The 20,491-nt window shown below is 43.9% G+C and overlaps 1 protein-coding gene across 2 annotated transcripts in view; it reads right to left on the reverse strand.

Annotated features, from left to right (window-relative positions):
- Positions 1–20,491, reverse strand: part of CDK13 (cyclin dependent kinase 13) — a 777,929-nt gene that overhangs the window by 51,061 nt on the left and 706,377 nt on the right. For both annotated transcript variants that reach the window (XM_078688204.1, XM_078688203.1), the window contains exon 15: positions 8,855–9,301. In XM_078688204.1, coding sequence (XP_078544330.1) covers positions 8,855–9,301 — 447 coding nt within the window. The remainder of the gene's footprint in view (positions 1–8,854; positions 9,302–20,491) is intronic.

A 20,491-nucleotide genomic window follows, 5' to 3' on the forward strand; every position in this document is an offset into this window, starting at 1 on the left:
GAGGACTATACACTAGCGAACACAACAGAGCATCACCCTCTTGACAGTGTCCCTAACAGGCTAATAGCAGTTAAAAAACAAACAAAAAAAGTGCAAAAAATGAAATGAATGAAAATCATCACGCTAAGGAGCATCCTCAGAATTGGTCTAATTTAATAAGCGATACAATCTTCTCGCAGATCCTTTGCCTTTACAATATCCCACAGTTGTTCGACTGCTCTGGAAAAAGGTTTCCATGTAGCAGTACCTCTCCAGCGCTGGCAAGTGGTGCTGTACGGCTCCAGCAGACTCTGCCTGCCCGATAAGACATCACCAGTGTACAAGGTGCCAACCTGTGTGCGGACATCACATACTGATTTTTTTATTTTTACACCACAGTGAAACATGCAGACAAAAACCGAGAGAACGTCAGCAACAGCAGCTTTGACACTGTGGCGATCCTTTCCATTAGCGCCGGGACACCTTGTTAGATAGTTGTGCGCTTTGGAATTGTATGCATTATAACAAGTTTGAATACTTTGGGATCTTATATACAACACGGACTCATCACTGGAGGAGAGAAGGCAGTGACTAATCTGGAGTTTTTGTACTCATCAAAAACATTGCTACCGAAGGTAAGTAACTTTCCAATCTATGCATCTTGCTGCAGTTTCCTCAACTTGTCAATGAGTCCCCAAGCAATACCCTGCAGCACAGCCCTGGCAATGTATCCATAACTGTATAATTGTGATGTGCGGGAGTAACGTTTAGCAAACGTAACTCTGGATGACAAAGTGGCAGATGTTACCAATAAAAGACCTCTGTTGAGAGCCTCAGAACCAGCCATGGCCAAAGTGCAGTGGGAACAAATGCCTTAGAGACGGTCTTTCTTTTCCAAGGAGCTGCTGATCTTCTTGAAGAGAACTATCCATCTCAAATTAGTGTGTCTGTTAACATCCTTGCATTTCTCGGATCTGGCAAGACTGACAATGATAACAATAAAAAAAGTTTTTCCCTTGGATTGACTCACCAACTCTGATCAGCATTCAACCATCTGTCATACAAGTTTCTTCTCTAAATTCTATACTGTCGATAACCCCACATATAATTATAAAAATACACAAATCAAAAATCTCGTTAATTCGATAGAATCTATATTGTAGTCACATTGCATGGAATATCTTTAGACTCAATAGTTCCTCGAATTTAACACACCAGAAGCGTTAACGCGTTTCGGTGTGCAAACAGCTTTCGTACCCCCCTTCATTAGGACTTTATAAGGATTGTCTGTCGGAAGTAACACTAAAATCATGTGTGCCTTAAAATTAGGGTTGGACCCAGAGCTTAATATCTGTTTGTTATTATTAGCTCTTGTGGTAGACCTTGGTTAACTGCAATGGGTCATAGTCACAATACCGTATGTAATAGGATAGGCCAACCTGGACCACGCAAAGACCTACATTTTCATAAGGACCTTGCTGTAGGAGAGTAGGATCAGCTTCCTATTGTTACCCCCACTTTTTGCTGCGTTTCACTGATTTATTGACTTTAGTTTGGCTGGGGCCCTGCTAACCAGGACCCCAGCCTAGCTGTTTCCCTCCCTAAATTGATTGCATGTACAGTAGGTACACTCCATATTGGTTACTGGGTTACCCTTGTGAGTCCCTAGTATATGGTACCTTAGGTACCAAGGGCATGGGTACCCCAGAGGCCTACCAGGGGCTGAAGCATGTATTATGCCACCCCTGGGAAGCCTTCCAAAATGGCTACACAGGTCTGCTACTGCAGCCTGGGTAAGGTGGTACTTGTACCCCTTACTTAAATGTAGTATACCTATATCTACCTTTTAAAACAGACACATATACACCTATAAGTCACTCCTATGGCAGACCTTGACAATCCTGAAGGTAGAGTGCTTGGTTTTGTCTGAGAGGGTGCCCAAGCATGAGCTGAGCCCCTCTGAAGCTTTCGGAAACCCTTCCTTATAGCTGTTCTGTGATACAGCCATACCTTATACTCTTAAGTGCATTATAACCTCGCGGAAAATGCCAACTTTGGAATGGCTGCATTAAAACATCGTGTTTGGTGTCAAACACTTTGGAATACTACCCCCCCCCCCGCCAGTTCTGGCGGCGGGGGTAGCATTCCGCCCTTCTAGAGGGAGGGGGGGCCTGGACAATAGGTTTCCTGTCCAGGGAGGTGTAACCACCTACCCAGACAGGCTTTAGAGTATTCGGGCAGGGTGGGTGCATTCAGAGAATGCTTTTCAGACACTGCCTGGGGCACACAAGGTGTCCCTGTGCATATCCCACTTCAAACCGGTTGCAGGGGCACTCAGCCCCTGCCCTAGCGCGAAATTGGACAAAGGGGAAGGGGGGTAACCACCCCCTCCCCAGGTCCTCCCCCAAGGTAGAACCTTCGAGTTAGTCCAACCCCTAAACTTAGTATAAGTATAGAAACCCGGTCCCTAGGACTTTAGATTACCCTGGACAAAACGCTGCAACATTTATCTTGGACCTACGACATTCTATATCGACTAGAAGACGAAAGAAATCTCCCTAGGGGTCAAGGAGTGACTCCCCTGTTCAAACAGGCAGCAAAGAAGCATCTTGCCGGTCTGCATTTTCGAGGCTCCCGCCAGATCCCGAAGAATCTGCGACACAGGACACAGACTTCCAGAAATCTCCGAGGCCGACACAAGATCTTAGCAAAGCGGAGACCGGTAGCCATCACGAGAGACGTTGGACCGGGACTCCTGGACATCCAGCACATTTGCTAGTGTATCGACTTCCCGAGCTTTCCCAAAGTTGTGCATTGGGCTACTTGTAGTCCAAGCCCTGAGCACCTTTTGCACCGAAGCTTGAAGGCCAACACTCCATGAGTGTTCCGTGGGCCCGCTTCCTGCATTCCTTCTCGAGGCACCTTCGCGATCCCCGGTCCGTTGACTGGTGGGTCCCCACGAAGGAAACTTTCGTTTCTTGAGCTTTCCTGGTTGCTCCAGACATGCCCTGACTCCCCCCCAAAGGGTGAGTCCCTCAAACCTTGCAGGTCTTTACCAAAGCCAATCTTTCCATTCTGCGTGGTTTGCTGTTGCTAAGGCTTGTTGGGTCCAATCCGGATACCGACACTGCAGCACTCGACATCCGACATGGGACAGCTCTAATCCAGCTCCTAGTTGTCGACGCCTCCTGGACCTCGTGGCTGAAGAGTCAAGCTTCACCTCCATCACCTGAAATCACCCGACATCTTCTGGTCACCTTCCTGGTCACTAGCTAGTGCCCCAGACTCTGTCCTCTTTGCTTTCAGGTTCTTCAGATCTTCGATCCACCCTTGGATCCATCCGGACACTTTTCACCTGGTCGCCTGCAGCACTTCTTTGCAGCTCTCCATAGGAAACGACGACTAAACCAGACACGAAAAGACACCTATGCACCCGGCTTCCCTGGGTGACGTAACACGAGTACTTCGGTGCTCCTGTGGGTCTGGACTCTCGAAGTGTCCAGTACTGAAGGGGTTTGTTCCTAGTCTACTCTTAAGTGTCCTTATTCTTTAAAAATCTAACCATAACTTTCTCTATAGAAGTCCATGGTGATTTACGGCTGTGTTTAGACACTGCACGCGTCCCCCGTGGGTCTCCTGCGTCCCTACCTTGGGTGGTTCCTGGTTGCCCCAGCGGTTCTACAGGCCCTAGGCCTTGCCTCTATATTCACAGCGGTACTTATACCACTTTCGTAGTATATGGTTTGTGAGGCCCCTAGGGCAAAACGTATACAGTGCTATTTTACTGTGTGCTACTTAAGTTTTCTGTAACTACTTTTGCCTCAAAGAAACCAGAGGGGTGTGTTTAGAATAAATACATATAATTATATATATATATATATATATATATATATATACACACACACATATACACACACACATACATATATACATCTGGTGTGGTTCTCTTTTCATTTGGTTGTTCATGAGATTATAGTCTGGTAAAACAAGCTGCTTTACATTCCTTCAAGACTTAGCCTGAAGGCTGCTCTCCACAGCTACCACTAGGATAGCTTTCTATAAAGGTTGTCTTGTCTTAAACCTATCAATAAGGGTCGTTTGGACTGGTGCAAGGTGCCCACTAGAATAGTGGACAGCATATGCCAGGCCAACTTCTCACACTTGCCCTGTTACTCCTTAGACATGATATATTTTAGTCAAGCATACGTTTCCTGCGATTGCCGATAGTTTGGTATACATTCTCTTAGTCTTTATTTAAAATCTCTACATAATATTCATACAGAAGAAAAACTTATTTTATTCGCAGTCAGGTATACGTCCTTCACCCTTCTATAAGACTTCTATTTGAGCCGATATCTCTTTAGGTCATCTCCGGTCCGACACTGCTCTGCGATCGGAAAATCCGATCCGAAACGTGTCGACGCTTCTGGGGTGTTACATTCAAGGAACTATTGAGTCTAAAGACATTCCATGCGATATGACTAAAATATAGAATTCTATCGAATTAACAAGATTTTTTGATGATTTTTAATATGTCACTTGTTATTGTCTCTTCATGAATTTATGATATGAAATGTTTTTATGAATTGTGAACAGTGTTTGTCTGTTTTAACATCGATTTTTTTAACTAATGGCCGACATTAATGTACACTGAATAAAAATTGTGAATTTTTAAAAATAATTTGTGTATTTTTATAATTATATGTGGGGTTATAAACAGTATATAATTTAGAGAAGAAGCTTGTATGACAGATGGTTGAATGCTGATCAGAGTTGTTCAGCCAATCCAAGGGAAAACCTTTTTTTATTGTTACTATATTGGGCATCCTGTCTCTTGGATAGTAGGGCCTCTCCCTTTTACTTTACAAAGAATGACAATGAGCCAATTATCCACTATGTCCTGTTGGATGTAGTTTGAAACTTCAAGCCTAGGATCTACTCTATGCAATCCCCCTCCCCCACCCCCCAACACCCAAGGGTTCAATCTCCATTCATGTCACTAAGCAATTGGGATGGAGGGCAAGCCATATACTGCAAGAGCAGGGCAACTTCGACATAAGAGGTGCCAACTGCTGAGTGTCAACAGATCGTCGTACTAGATTGTCTTTACCCAATCTGGGGCAGCAACTGTCATTTATCGTACTGCACTATCAGCAGGACTATAAGCAAAATTGGAATTGGTGGGAAAGCCCATAGCAGTCCCTAAGACCAGCGAAATCTAAAACTGAGGACACTTCCTGCTCTGCGATGTGGCAAAGAGATCCATAGATGCACACCACAATTTGGAGAACACCTCTGTCACTTTGGGGTGTAGTTCTCATTCTTCCATATCCTGCAGATGCCAACCCCTGTGCCAATATCTATATCTTTTTTCAGTTCCTCATCAGTGAGGTGCAGCAGGCATTCCCCATTTCACAGGCAACATTTCACCAAATTTTGACAGTGACTTCATCAAATGTCCGCTTCAGCAGAAGTATCTAGGCCACTGGATTGTTTTCAAGTCAATGGTAAAGACCTGCATCAGAGTAAGGATGAGGAAGCAGATTGTCAGTCTTCGAACCATAATTATTGCACCCACAATTCTTATAAGGCATGATTATGGTGTTGGAGTTGAAATAACTCCCTCTGGTCAAATTGCTGTTTAGTAGGAAGACACTGTTACTCAGTACTTTTATCAGTGTTTGAAAAAAAAAAAACCACAGAGGTTGGCATCTGTTGTACACCAATGACGTTATGCCCAGTAGGTGGAGTCATACGAGGAGCAAATGGTGCCATGTGGCAGCTCTGGAGTGCTACTGATGGGGGCAAAAGAGTATATTACCTCTACTTCACGGCCAAGATTTACAGTTCCTACGCATTTTTTACTTCACATGTACGATTACTTTGCATGCTTTTACTACGCATGCTACTAGTATGCAAATACTGTTACTTCGCAAATATGTTACTGTGCAAATACCATTACCACAATGCATGTAAATAAAAAAAATACTTCAGTGTTGTTAGAGTATTAAAAAAACGAAACAAACGTTTAATATAAAAGTCTTCCCAAGGTTTTAAAATTGTTTCTATGGACACAAATACCGTAACTTTGCAGGGTATCCACATCGTTGTTTTCATTTGGAGGCGCTTCCAATTCCAAATAATGCTGTGCGACTGACGCAGGAGAAGTGGAAGGTGAACCATGAGGAGAGAGAGGTAAGCGGGGATGTGTTGTTTTAAGGGTTGTGCAGGGGAAAGTCTAATAGGTTGTAGGTTTGAGTTTGTGTAGTGTACAGTAGTGTATTTGGGTGTAGGGTAGTGTTGGGTGTTATGAAGGGTAGGGTTTGGGAGTAGGGACAGGACATGGGGTCGTGGGAAGAAAGTGCAGGGTGTAGTGATTTAGGGTTTAGGGTAGTGTTGTGGTGTATTTGTAGTGTTGGGTAGTGGTTTAGGGAAGTGTAGGGGGACGTGTTGGGTAGTGTTTGCGTGTAGGGAGCGGACTGGGTGAAGAGGGAGGTTCTTGCAGGGGTAGTGATTCAGGGTTTAGGGTAGTGCTGTGGTGTTTGTGTAGTGTAGTGTTTAGGGACTTGTCGGAGGGGTTGTTCAGGGTATGATTGAGTGTAGGGACAGGAGTGGGGGAAGGGAAAAGGTCATGCAGGGGGTAGTGATTTAGGGTAGTGGTGTTGTGGTTGTGTAGTGTAGGGTAGTTTTTTAAGGTAGTGTCGGGGGGTCGTGCTGGGTAGTGTTAGAGTGTAGAGCACTGACTGGGGGAAGGGGGACAGTTGTGTAGGGGGTAGAGGTTTAGGGTAGTGTAGTGGTGTTAGAGTAGTGTAGAGTAGTGTTTGAGGGTTAGTGTATTGTGATTAAAATGAAAAATGTGAATGTGTATAAATAGTGGCAGGTGCTACAATCAAAATTGAAAAGAAATTGTCGACATATCAAAGCATTTTATAATTGCATACTGATTTAAATGTTTAATGTTCAATTAATTAACACAATTATTAAATGTATTATAAAAATAATAGTTTTTTTAACTGACATATATTTAAAGAGTAAAGGAAATAAACACGAAGAATGGTTACAAAACGTGTGTATTTTTTTTAAAAAAAGGGTGTTTACTTTAATACACAAATGATAAGATACTCGATTTTTAAAAGTACTCCCCTACCCAAAACCCCTTTGACGAGCTAAAAACGCTCTGTATTTGTATGCGTACTAATGTTAAGCGAAGTAAAAGCATATTTGTTTCATTTCAATGATCTTGCGAAGTAAAAGCATGTGCACTGAAAACATGTGGTGTAATGGTAATTGCGAAGTAAAAACAAAGCACTAAAAACATGCACACTAATGGTATGCGAAGTAACGTCATATATTCGGGCAAAAGGTCTGCTGGACCGGTCTGGCAGCTGGGGAATAGGGAATATTGCAGGAAGATGCATCAGTCTATGATGACAGCAATCAGCCAAAACAAAACGACTCTGGAGTAAGGCACTCTATTTTCCCCAGGATCTGTCCTCCATCTACTGGCTATAAAAAAATCCCCTTTTCCAGTAAAACAGCATATCTTATTTTAGTTGCCAATTTGGAATTCGAACACTTTCAGTTCCTTATTAGAATTAGTTTAGAGATAAATATTCTCAAATCATAATAGGTTATTTTCAGCCACGATCCTTAACCTTTATAGGGAAGAAAAACTGAGAAAAACATCAGACCAGCTCTTCAGGGCAAAAAATATATGGGACATTTTAACCAGGAAAATTCTTATTGCTAAGTGGATTGATGATGCTTTTGTGGAGTGAATCATTGATTACATAATGATCCAACTTACTGCAGTTTGCAATAAGCTGGTAGTGATATATTCTGAAAGACTAAGACCGACTAAGACCGATCATTGTCCTCACAGGAAACTATCATACCTAAAACTCATGTCCAATTGGGGGGGGAGTCCACGCTGCATTCCAGATGATGTTGCAGCAGAATGGCATATAACCAGCTAATTTTGCTGTTAGTTTGAGGATGGTCTAGCATAAAGGAGTAATCAACCTTGATTAGCCAATTAGCATGCGTTTTGCTTCAGATTATGCTGCCTGAATGTTTCCACTGCTTGAGAAGATACCGGGTGCTTGCATCAGTCGAGAGTCAATTAACAAAACTGCAATATTTGCTCGTGTTAGACATATTTCAACAGACTATTCCTTGTGAATTTCAGTAAAACCAGCTGAAATGCAGAAGGGCCCCACTGCTTTGACTTAAGGTAAGAATAGGACAGCTCACTGTGTTTTCTTAAATGCCCATATAAAACTAGCTGCAAGACTATTCATGAGGAAAATACAAGAAAGTAGGCAACAATATTTTTACAGCAGTGCACCGGCCTCCTTAATGGTTTACCAATCCATTTTACCTTTATCCCAGTTCTTCTCTGGAAAACTAGTGATACCCAGCTTCTATCTGGAGATAGACACTTTCCTACAATCGTTTACACTTTTTAAAGAACATGTTCGGTGCATATGAGCATTCTGAACATAGAAAGCTAAGACCAGCATATTTACACCAGTACAGCCCCCAATTATTTCAGCTATACTCCTGTGCTCTCTTCTGTACATAATGATCCAACTTATTGCAGTTTTCAATAAGCTGGTAGTGATATATTCTGAACGACTAAGACCGATCACATTAAAAACAAATGGGGCAGAATGCTTGTAAATTTCGCAGCTACTAGCACTAGTTCGGACCTGAACTGGAATGCAGCCCGGGTGACTGGCAAAGCTAGGTATTTTTGCATACATTCCACTCATTGTATGTATTATTTTAATGCCCTTTCATGACTGAGGCCATGCCTTCAGTGTTATAGAAAGGGCTAAACCAAACTGGAATGAAAGATGAATAAGAGACTTACCAATTTTAGGGGTTCTGGGCTCATGATGGGGCCTTGATTTTAATGATGCTTCAGATCCATTTTCTTTCTCATTCAAAGTCTGTTTTTGTTTGGACTGCTGGATCTTAATTAGTTGAGAAACCAGCACTGAAAACGCATTTTGAACAGATGGTTGAGCGCTGTCTGAAGTGATGCTGGGTGGCTTTGTCTGAACAGGTGGCAAAATAGGCTGGATCACGGTCGGTGCTTTAACAGGTTCGGGAGGTTTTGGCTCCGCCTTCTTATCACCTGCTGCTAAGATTCCAGCAGGAAGGCTTATTTTATTTAATTGTTGTTGAGTCTCAGGATTCACTTTAATGTTCAATACCTGCGCAAAATGAGCCATATTGACACTTGAATTGGACTGCAGCAAATTCAGCAAGATTGCCACTTCATTCTGGTTTAATTGATGTCCAGAGCTCTGGTTACCTAAAATGAACAACACTCAGAAATTAGCGTTAACACGGCATTACATTTGGATCACTAAAATATGCCCCACTGGTAAAGGCTTTAATAGCTGCAGTTTTTCTGTACCCCTAAAACAGATAGAAGCTAAATCAACAGTAGTGGTTGTCATGACTAATGCTGTGAACCAGACAACAATCAGTTTCAAGTGTATTTCAGAATTTAAAATAATGCTCATTCAATTGAATCCACTACTTACAGCCATAAATCAGTTTGATCAAAAATGACTAAACCTAAAAAAGTATCTCAAAGAATAGGTTGCTTACCTTTGTAAAGAGATCTCTTGAAAATACTCTTATCTGCAGACTCCTCCCTGTGCCAGAATGAATCAAGAGGAACAAGTCACAAATATTTGGTAATGCTCTCTCTGGTAAAAACGATCTAAATGCAGATTCCTCGCCTTTTTAATATTGCCCAAGTGTCACACTGGATCCAGAAACATCTTCAGCAGACACTGTGCAGCTCCGCGTGAACACCATTCCGCTCTGTAATTGGCGTGCGGACCCTGTATAGGCTTTAATTCCACGCACTGACGTCTGTTGCATTTGAAGTGGACGCAGAGCCTGAATAGCAAATTGGTTGCGACCAGTGTGCAGATTCCTAGACTGGCATCTTATTTAGGGATGAAGTCCAATGTACAGGGAGGATAGGTGAGAAATCTCCGGTTAGATAGTTTTTACCAGAAAGGGAGTTACAGAAGGTAAGTAACCTGCTCATCTGATAGAAACTTCTGCCTGCAGATTACTCACCTTTGGAATAGATACCAAAGCAGTACCTATTTGGAGGCAGGACTGTTGGTGAACTCAAACCAAAAGTCATGTAGGACAGAGTGGGCAAATGCTACTCTTTGCAAATATGGCTATGCAGACAGTAGTACCTAGTCAGTGTAAGAAGTGATGCCCACCTGGCTGCCTAACAAATCTATGTCCAGAACAGAATCTCAGTGTGCCAATGCAGTGGTAGCAGGTTTGGCCCAAGACGTTTGAGCTCACATCCCTTACGGGGGGTGCTTTTTTGGCTAATACAAAGCAGTTCTTAATGCAGAGTACAATTCAGCAGGAGAGAATCCCTTTCAGCAAGGCCTTACCTTTTTTGCTCCAGTGAACCCTATAAAAAGCAGATTTTCCACCAGATGCTCTCTGGTGCAATTGCTGTAAAACGTCAGTGATCTTTTGGGGTTCAAGTGGTGAAGTCTCTCCTCCTGTTTACGAGGGGGGGTTGTGGCAAAGAACCCTGTTCAGGTGATATTTTGACCGACTTGTAATTTGGTCTCAACTTTCGTTGAGAATGATGCTTGCAGCTGCAAAACTAGTTTGTCTGGGAAGGCAGTGATGTATGGAGGATTAACTGAGAGCTTGAAGCTCACTCACATGCCATGCCGACAAGGAATACAGTCTTGAGGGTAAGAATCCACAAAGGACAACTGTGAAACGGCTCTAAAGCAGTCCACATAAAATATGTGGTGATAAATTTAAGGTCCCACTGTGGTATAACAAAGGGCAAGGGAGCAAACCGAAGTTGGAGACCTTTAAAAAAAAAAAAAACGCATCACAAAAGGTGATCTGAATAATAAGGGTTGGTCGGACAACTGTAAAAAGGCAGAAAAAGTAGAAAGGTATCCTTTAACTGTGTCAAGAGCAAAGCCTTGCCGGTGAGGAACAAAAACTAAAAATCACCAGATAACTTTGAATGGAGAGGTCCTGAATGGCCGGTCCTGATCTGCTTCACAACTGAGCAGGAGAGGAATCAGCAGGAAGGTATACAGGAGTCCCAGAATTCCACCTAGGCAGAACACGTATCCTAGTGAGACGCCTCGGAAACTCCATGCGCAGAACTGCTGATATTGTACTTTCTTGGCAGTGGTGAATAGATCGAGCCAATGTTCTTCCCAATTGCAGAAGGTACCATGAGCATGTGCAATTGCAATTTGTAATTCGCTAGATGTGAACGTCTGACCTAGTTTACCCTGGCATTCAAAAGTTCTGCCAGGTGGTTCACAACCAGGAAAATATCTTTATAGGAAAGCCATTTCCAGAGGCACACAGCCACGACCCTACACGGCCATGTTTTTTGAAATAGCAATAGCAGTGGTGCTGTCTATAACCACCTGTACCATCCTCCCTATGAGGAATGGAAGTAAGACTTTCAAAGCAAAGCATGTGGGCCTCAGCACCAGAAGTTTGATATGGAGTCGGGATTTTGACGGAGACCAGAGGTCTTTGCTCTCAATCTCTCCCAGGTGGCAGCCCGAACCCAGAAGTGACGCATCAGTCAGCTGGATGAAGTAGGGAGAGGGGTCTGCCGCTGACCTAATCATGGTTCAGTAAGCACCGCTACAGATCTTTTACAGTTTGCTCCGAAATCTGAACATGGTTGGAGAGTTTCCCTTGAAGTTAGGCCCACAGATTTCAGATCCCTCTGCAGAGGCCACATATACAACCTGGTGTACTTGACTAGGTGGAACCCATCGATCCCAGCAGCCTCAGTGTTGACCTCAAAGAAATCCAGCACATATACTGGAAGATCAGTATCATAGCCTGAATGCACTTTGACTATCTTTCCCAGGGAAAAAGCAAGAAACAGAACCGTGCCCAGAAAGGCTCTGAGCGAATGAGAAGCAGCCAGGTATGAATTCGGCACATTGACAGAGAACCCCAAAGAGGAGAGGAGGTTTGTAGTAGTCTGGAGCTAGTGGGAATGAGCCCACCTTTAAGAGCCAGTCATCAAGGTAGGAAAAGAATTAAAACGAAGAAGCCAAGTTACACCCTGATCACGCTGCATGTGTTAGAGGAATGTTATGTATGATGAAATATGGCAATTATCTCTTGATTATAGATGCGATTTTTTATTGTTCAAATTCAATAAAACGATTTCTCTTTTGTTTTAAGGTAGGAAAAGAATGACTCCGTCTGACCTCTATAGGTGTGCTGACACCACCGCCATAACTTTCGAGAACACTAATCAGACCAAAAGGAAGCACTGCAAACTGAAAATGCTCCTGTTCCATCACAATCTGTAGGCAGCGCCGATGGGCCTACTGGACAGGTATATCGAAATAGGCATCCTGCCGTGCCAATGCCAGTGTGAGCATTTTGATTTTTTCCTTCTTGAGGAAGGCGTTGAGAGAGCACAGGTCTAAAATAGCACAAGCGCCTCAGTCCTTTTTGGGCACCAGAAAATAGCAAGAACACCAACCAGGTCCTACTTCTGGCACAGGCAACAGGCTCAATATCCCCTTTGGTCAAAAGGGCTTGCACTTCGTACCGATCAATGGACAGATGGTCCGCTGTTAGTTGTTTGGTTATGATGGAAGGTGCAGCAGCGAGATAATGAAAGGAGGGCTTAGCCCTGACGAACAGTTTGCAAAACCCACCTGTCCAATGTTAAGGACTGCTAGTATGATAAGAATCAATGTATCCTGCCTCCCTCAGGGTGGCTGTTCTCTGCTAAGGGAACGCTAAAGGGGTTTAGCAAGTGGGACTGTAAGGAGGCAGGGGGCTGGTGAATTAAGGGGTCCAAATGACCTCGGCCGCGGGGGTGTTGGGCACCAACGGCCTTGACTGTGAAACTGCTGGGCCCCCTATGGCAGTTGGATTAGCCGGTGGTATAGGGCGTCTCTGCTGAAGACGCAAACGGAGCGGTAGGGTTGATGCGGATGGTGAAGTGTGGTGTAAATAAGCCCAAGGAACAGCCATGGCCCTGCTCTCCATGAACCACTTAAGAGCGGAGTCTTTAAACAGGTGAGTCCCATAGAATGGGATGTCCATGTGGGGAAGAAAGGCAAACGGTTGATCCTCATCAGGTTTGAGTTAAGGGAGATCATAGGAGGGAATTACCATCTGTGTTTAGACATGTTTGCATATTACTTCTGTTAGAAAAATGTTATCAAATTGGGGGAAATAACTCACTAAAGCTCTCCAAAAAGCCATCTGCCCCTGGGGCTTTGTTCTTCTTAAGGCTACTAGTGGCTGCTAAGACTTCATTATTTAGCTATCCATGGCACATATTGTGGACAACTTTGCCGTATGGATGCATTTCAGCCACTCCACATGTAAGAGGGGCATGTGTACACAGTTTGTTCGAATTATGTAACTTGCTCTATTTCTTTTCCTTCCCTTTTAGATAGCCCTACCAACAACCCCCCCCCCCCCCCAAAATATCTTTTAATCCCAAGGAGTTTACACCCCCTGATAATACTTCAAATAACTCGAATTAATTTAGCAAGTAAATAGTTTCATCTGTCTCGTTCTGAGGTTTTGATTAGTCACTAAGTATAATAATGCTCTGCCATAATTTGCTTCTGCGTTGTTCAGTGTTTGCTTTCTAACTCACTACTCCCTCTTCAGCAACACATATATATATATATTTTCTTTTCTTTTGATTAGCAGCTTCGGTATCAAGAGTCCCCTCAAGCCTCCTTTAAGAACATTCATTTTCCCAGCTCCCCATTGTTAATGTCCATGTACTCTGACGTGTTGCCTAGTGCTCATCAGCACTATGGAGTATTTCACCAAAGCATCATTCAGACTTCAAGTGCTTAGGATTACAGTGTTGGAGGGTATATCCCATGCAAACGTGCAGAAGAGTGGATAACATTCTTAAAGAGCTCAAGACTTCCTCATTGACATCCTTATTACTGTAATGGAGCCTTTAATCTATTAGGATGTGGTGTAATCTTATATAATGTTTATGTACTGCCAAAAAATGTGACTACTCCATGCTAACTGGATGTCTGTAATGATGAACCACTACTTTACATGCCTTCCAACCGAGACTTCCCTGCACCAAAGTTGAACTGCACCAGCAGCCAGGGCCAGACTGGGAACGACAACCGGCCCCGGCAAAGTGCTCGGCCGGCCCCCCTATCCCCACTCGGGGGTGTTGGATGTGCCGTCAAGCTCTTTGCCGGGGCTGGTTTTTGGCCGATTTTCGTACATGTACATGGGCGATTTTGCAGCTAAGCTGCAGAAGCGGCCCTGTAACAAAAACGGCCCCCAGGGGCCCAAAATCGGCCCCCACCCGTGTGGTGCACCGGGGGATTGCCCGGTGCCCGCTATGGCCAGTCCGGCCCTGCCAGCAGCTCTTTGAGCTAGCGAAAGAAAGGGCTCTGCGTGCTGTGTCCTGCTCATGAAAAAAACATCCTCCGAGCCCAATCAGAAGCAGAGACTCCAAAAGTCAGTTTGCTGACTTCCTGTTTGCAGCACAGGACCACAAAAGCTGAAGAAGCCTCCTGGGTTGAGCTGTTAGCCCAGATCACTGGATCGCCGCCGTGTAGCCTGAGAGACAAAGAACGGTCTCTCGGCGTTTGCTGGACCCAGGAGAGTCGTCTGAGTGCAGTTTTGCCGCCCAGAAGGAGTATTATCGCCCAAAGAAGGAAACTGCTGTGCCACGTGACTGGTAGCCCAGTGGTGACTGGTATTTGTGCTGACCCCAAGGGATGTCAAACCCTGTGGCAAGAATACCTTACCAGGACCATGGACTGCAAAGCATGCATAGGATGCCCCCATCGACTCAGCCCAACACCACCCCAACTGCACAGCAACTTTAGCATCCTATATCCCATTACACAGAAGTCTATGGCAAGGAGCCACTGATGCTGGACAAAACAGCCCTGAAATGCCCATACAAGAATCCAGGAACAATCTTGAAACATCATATCCTAAAAGTCCCTGAGTCGGTACAATGACTTACTTACCTTTGAGAAAGATCTCTAGCTTTTTTTTTTATAATACCTCAATTCTTTATTGGTTTTCCACAACTTCTGAGAAGGCAATGTTAACAAGGGACCCAGACAATTTCTCCAGGTAGAGGTTATGTGGACAAGGAGATGCCCCAGGTGAGCAGGTTAGGAGTAAGAAGGCCAACAAGTGGGGAAGGGAAAAGGGGATGTGGCACTGAATACTAAGGCAGCAGCCACAGAAGAAGCAAACTCCCACCACACACGTACCCTGGGACAGGGGAAGGGCCAGACTGGTTTGTGGCAGGGTCTTAGTGTGAAGGAAGCCTCTCCCCTCTCCCCCACCCACCCCCTCCCCCCCAAAGCCTCCTGAACATTTCTGCAGTATGTCATTTGTGAGTTTCTCATAAGAGGCCATGTCATGCATATCTGAGAGCCATGTACTGCGAGACGGCGGCATGGATGATTTTCAGTGGCGCAAGATTACCACTTTTTCCACTTCAAAGGCCTGGTGGGCCCGTCAATTGCGGTGCCATCCCTAAGTTGGTCATCAACGTGTCCTAAACAGAGATCCAGTATTGCAAATGCACCATAAAGACGTACAGGACATGCACAATATCAATCTGATTCATCATAACTCCAGCATTTGGAGTCCTCCCTCACATGCGCCTTATAGAGCTGTTCTGGTGTCCAGTGCCATTGGTGGAGGACCTTAAAGGAAAATGCTACTTACCAGTATGCATCTGTTCTTGGCATGTAGGGCTGCAGAACCACACACGATTGCATTAGATCACCATCTGGTGGTGGGCCCGGATGATCACACTTTGTTGTCGTCTTGGAAGAGTCTTTGTCTGGTGTATGACTCCTCCCTTAGATCGTAGTGCGCATGGGCATAGACTCCATCTTCAGATTGTTTTCGCCATTGGGCAAATGACGGAGTTGTACGAGTACATATAAAGATGACCATGTGTTGTGTATATAAATAAGATAATACTGGAACAGATAAAGATAGCCGGGGAGGCGGGTGGGCGTGTGTGGTTCTGCAGCCCTACATGCCAAGAACAGATGCATACTGGTAAGTAGCATTTTCCGTTCGAGGCATATGGGCTGCAGACCACACACTATTGCATAAATTGCACAGCAGTTTCTCTTAGCGGTGACCACCCGTATCTGTTGCAGTAGTTTGAAATAATGTTTTGAGTACAGCCTGGCCCACACTTGCTTGTTTTGCCTACACAGTAGTGTTTTGTAAATGTGTGCGGAGTAGACCATGTAGCTGCTTTACAGATGTCATCTAATGGTATATTTCATAGGAATGCCATAGATGCCCCTAATTTTCGGGTAGAATGAGCCCTAGGGGAAATGGATAGAGTTCGTTTTGCTTTTTGGTAACAAATTTGAATGCACTTAATCAATCTTGCAATGCCTGATTTTGAAATAGGATTTCCCTTATGTAGAGGAGAAAAAGACACAAACAGTTGTTTAGTTTTATGAAAAGGTTTCGTCCTATCAATGTAGTATAGAAGCGCTCTTTTTACATCTAATGTATGTAGAGCTCATTCTGCAACGGTTTGTGGTTGGGGAAAAAATACTGGCAATTCAATAGATTGGTTGAGGTGGAAAGGTGAAATGACCTTTGGCAGAAACTTTGGATTTGTTTTAGGAACCACTTTATTGTGATGAAGTTGTATAAATTGTTCTTGAATTGTTAATGCTTGGATCTCACTTACTCTTCCAAGTAAGGTAACAGCTACTAAAAAAGCAACTTTCCATGTAAGAAACTGTAATTCACACTTATGTAATGGTTCAAAAGGAGGACCCATAAGTCTGGTGAGAACAATATTTAAATTCCATACCGGAGAGGGTGGTATTCTGGGAGGAATTACTATTTTGAGTCCTTCCATAAACGCTTTGATTGCAGGTACTCTAAACAATGACAAATGTTGTCTGTTTTGAAGATATGCTGCTATAGCAGCAAGATGTAACCTGATTGAGGAGTATGCTAAATTAGATCTTTGCAGATGTAGCAGGTAGCATATGATGTTTTGTATGGAAACATCTAAGGGGTTGATGTTATTTGTGCAATATACAACAAACCTTTTCCACTTTGCAGCATAACATGCTCTAGTGGTAGGTCGTCTTGCTTCTTTTATGACATTCATGCAATCTGGTGGTAAATTTAAATATCCAAATTTTAAGACCTCAGGAGCCAAATCGCTAGATTGAGCTGCATTGGGTCTGGATGCATAATCTCTCCATGGTTCTGTGTCAGTAGATGTGGGGAGAGTTTTATTTGTGATGTGGTACTACTGAGAGCTCTAGTAGCGTGGTGTACTAGGGTTGTCTTGCCCACGTTAGTGCTATGAGAATCAATGTGAGAGAATGTTGCTGTAGCTTGCGTACCACTAATGGAATTAGTGGGAGAAGTGGAAAAGCGTACGCAAATTTGTTTGACCAGTTCATCCATACCGCATTGCCTTTGGATAATGGGTGTGGGTATCTGGTGGCGAAGCTTGGGCATTTGGAGTTGTGGTGTGTAGCAAACAGATCTATCTCTGGTTGACCCCACTTTTGAAAAAATGGCTGAAGAACTTGATGATGAAGTTCCCATTCGTGTATCTGTTGTCTCTGACGACTTAACAGATCTGCAACTTGATTGTGAACTCCTGGTAGATGTTCTGCTAACAGAAAAATGTTCTGAGGAATGGCCCAACTCCATATGCTCTGCGCCAGCCGGGAGAGCTGTAGGGAGTGTGTTCCTCCTTGTTTTTGAATGTAGTACATTGCTGTCATATTGTCCGTTCGGACTAGTACAGCTTTGTTTGATAGGTAATGCTGAAACGATTTTAGAGCCAGAAAAATCGCTAGTAACTCCAGATGATTTTTGTGGAGTAGTTTTTGTTGCATTGTCCATGTACCATGTACTGTGACTCTGTAAATGCGCTCCCCATCCTGTGAGAGATGCGTCTGTGGTTAGTATTATTAGTGGAACAGGTTCTATAAACGGCAGGCCCTTGGAAAGGTTTTTGGTGTTCCACCATTGCAGAGAGCGATATGTCCGGTTGTCTACCACCACCAGATCTGTTATTTGTTGCTGAGCCTGATTCCATTGACTTATCCAGCAGTCTTGTATGGGGCGCATTTATAGTCTTGCGTATGGTACTATGAAAATGCAAGATGCCATCATTCCTATTAGTTGCATGAACACTCGAGCTGGTAGTGAGTGTTGGGGCTGGAATCTTTTGTTAAGATTTTGCATACTTTGTATTCTTGTTGGGTTGGGATACGCTATTGCCTTAGAGGTATCTATTGTGGCACCTAGATACTGCTGAGACAGGGACGGTTGGAGATGTGACTTCTTTTGATTTACTGTGAATCCCAGTTTGTGTAGCAGGCATATCGTTTGATGCGTGTGCTGTATACATTGGTTGTATGACTTGGATTTTATTAACCAGTCGTCCAGATATGGGAAGACATGAATGTTGTCCCTTCTTAAATGTGCTGCTGCTTCTACTGCTAGACACTTTGTGAACACTCGGTGCTGTGGTTACTCCGAAAGGGAGTACCTTCAATTGGTAGTGTTGACCTTTTAGAATGAACCGCAGGTACTTTCTGTGCAATTGATGTATGGGAATGTGGAAGTAGGCGTCCTTGAGATCTAATGTGGCAAGGAAATCTCCCTTCTTTAGCAACGGTAGAACCTGTTGTAATGTGACCATATGAAAGTGGTCTGATAGTATGTACAGGTTTAAGGGCCTTAGATCTAAAATAGGTCTGAGGGACCCGTCCTTTTTGGGTATGAAAAAGTATAGAGAATAAACTCCTGTGTTTTGATGTTGTTTTGGGACTGGTTCTATTGCATTCTTTTGCAGTAGAGATTCCACCTCTTGTCTTAGCAGTATGAGGTGTTCTTGTGACATGGGACGCTGTCTGGGGGAGTGGAAGTGAGCTCCAGGCAATAGCCTGACTGAATTATTTGTCTTACCCGCCTGTCTGTGGCGATGGAGTTCCAGACAGGTAGGAACTGTTGTAACCTCCCCCCAACAGGAGTGGAATGGTCTGGGGGGATGGAAGGGAAATCACTGTTTGGGAGTAGAGGCGTTGCGATTGTTGCTTCCTCTACCTCTGCCCTTATTGTTGTTTCCTCTGTACCCTTCTCTATATTATCCCTTACTAGGCGAGGTTTGGCTGGGCGCTTTGTAAGAAGAGGAGGTATTGTTAGTTTGGAAACCTTTAGAGACACCCCTATATGAGGAGCGACGAAAGGAAGGCCTATGGGCTTGTGTTTGTAAAGCTCCCATGGATTTTGCCGTGTCTATCTTTTTTCATCTTGTCTAGTGCACTATCGACTGATGGACCGAAAAGATGTTGTTGGTCAAATGGCTGGTTTAAGATACTGGCTTGTACTTCTGGTTTAAACCCAGAGATGCGTAACCATGCATGTCTACGCAACAGTACCCCTGTATTTATTGCTCTAGAGGCTGTGTCTACTGTGTCTAGTGCACATCTAATGGAGGTATTTATAATAACCTTGCCTTCCTGTATTAGGTCAGAAGCCCTGGTTTTATATTGTTCTGGCAAGTGTTGCATGAGTGACTCTAACTCATCATAATGAGCTCTATCATATCTAGCTAACAAAACTTGAATGTTAGCAATCCTCCAGACATTGGCTGCTTGTGAAATGGTGCGTTTTTTCCGAAGCATCTAAAAGCTTAGACTCCTTGTCAGGGGGTGGAGCATCCCCTGTTTGCGAGTTAGCGCTTTTTCTCGCATTTGACACTACTAATGAGTCCAAGGGCAACTGTCCTTTAATCTAGACTGGATCAGTTGGAGCTGCTTTGTACTTCTTTTCTAGTCTGGGGTTAATTACCCTTGCTCTGACTGGGTCTTTAAATATTCCAGGTGCATGTTTCATCACTCCACTAAGTATTGGAAGTGTGGTTGTGGTCTTATGTGACGACATTAGTGTGTCCATTAGGAAGTCTTCTTCCATTCTAGCTGTGTGTAAGTCCACTCCATGGAAAGTGGCTGCTCTATGAATGAGCTGCGTAAACCCGATAGTGTCATCTGGGGGAGATAGTCTAGATGGGTATACATCATCTTGTGGCAGATCTGGTGCATTATATTCTTCCTCCCCAGACAGCACAGAAGCCAGTCCGGAGACATCGACGGACAGAGCGGTGCTCTTCTATACCTGAGCTGCAGCGTGGTGGGGTGAAGCGCCATCACCACAACTAATGGTCTGTGGTGGAAATACATGTCCTGGAATTTGCAGGTGACATTTTTATATTTCACATTATATAGCAGTAGCTAACATCGGGTCCTGAAGAAAGCATTGGCACTTTGCCATCAGAATGCTGAAACATGTCGACCATCAATGCTCACAGATATTATGTTAAATCTGTTTTTGCACGTTATTTTTAGATTTGGAAAAACAGAGATAACATTTAAGATAAACATCTACTCAGTTTTATCCA

Source organism: Lissotriton helveticus, chromosome 4_1, assembly GCF_964261635.1.
Source record: "Lissotriton helveticus chromosome 4_1, aLisHel1.1, whole genome shotgun sequence".
In the NCBI taxonomy this organism is placed as follows: Eukaryota; Metazoa; Chordata; class Amphibia; order Caudata; family Salamandridae; genus Lissotriton; species Lissotriton helveticus.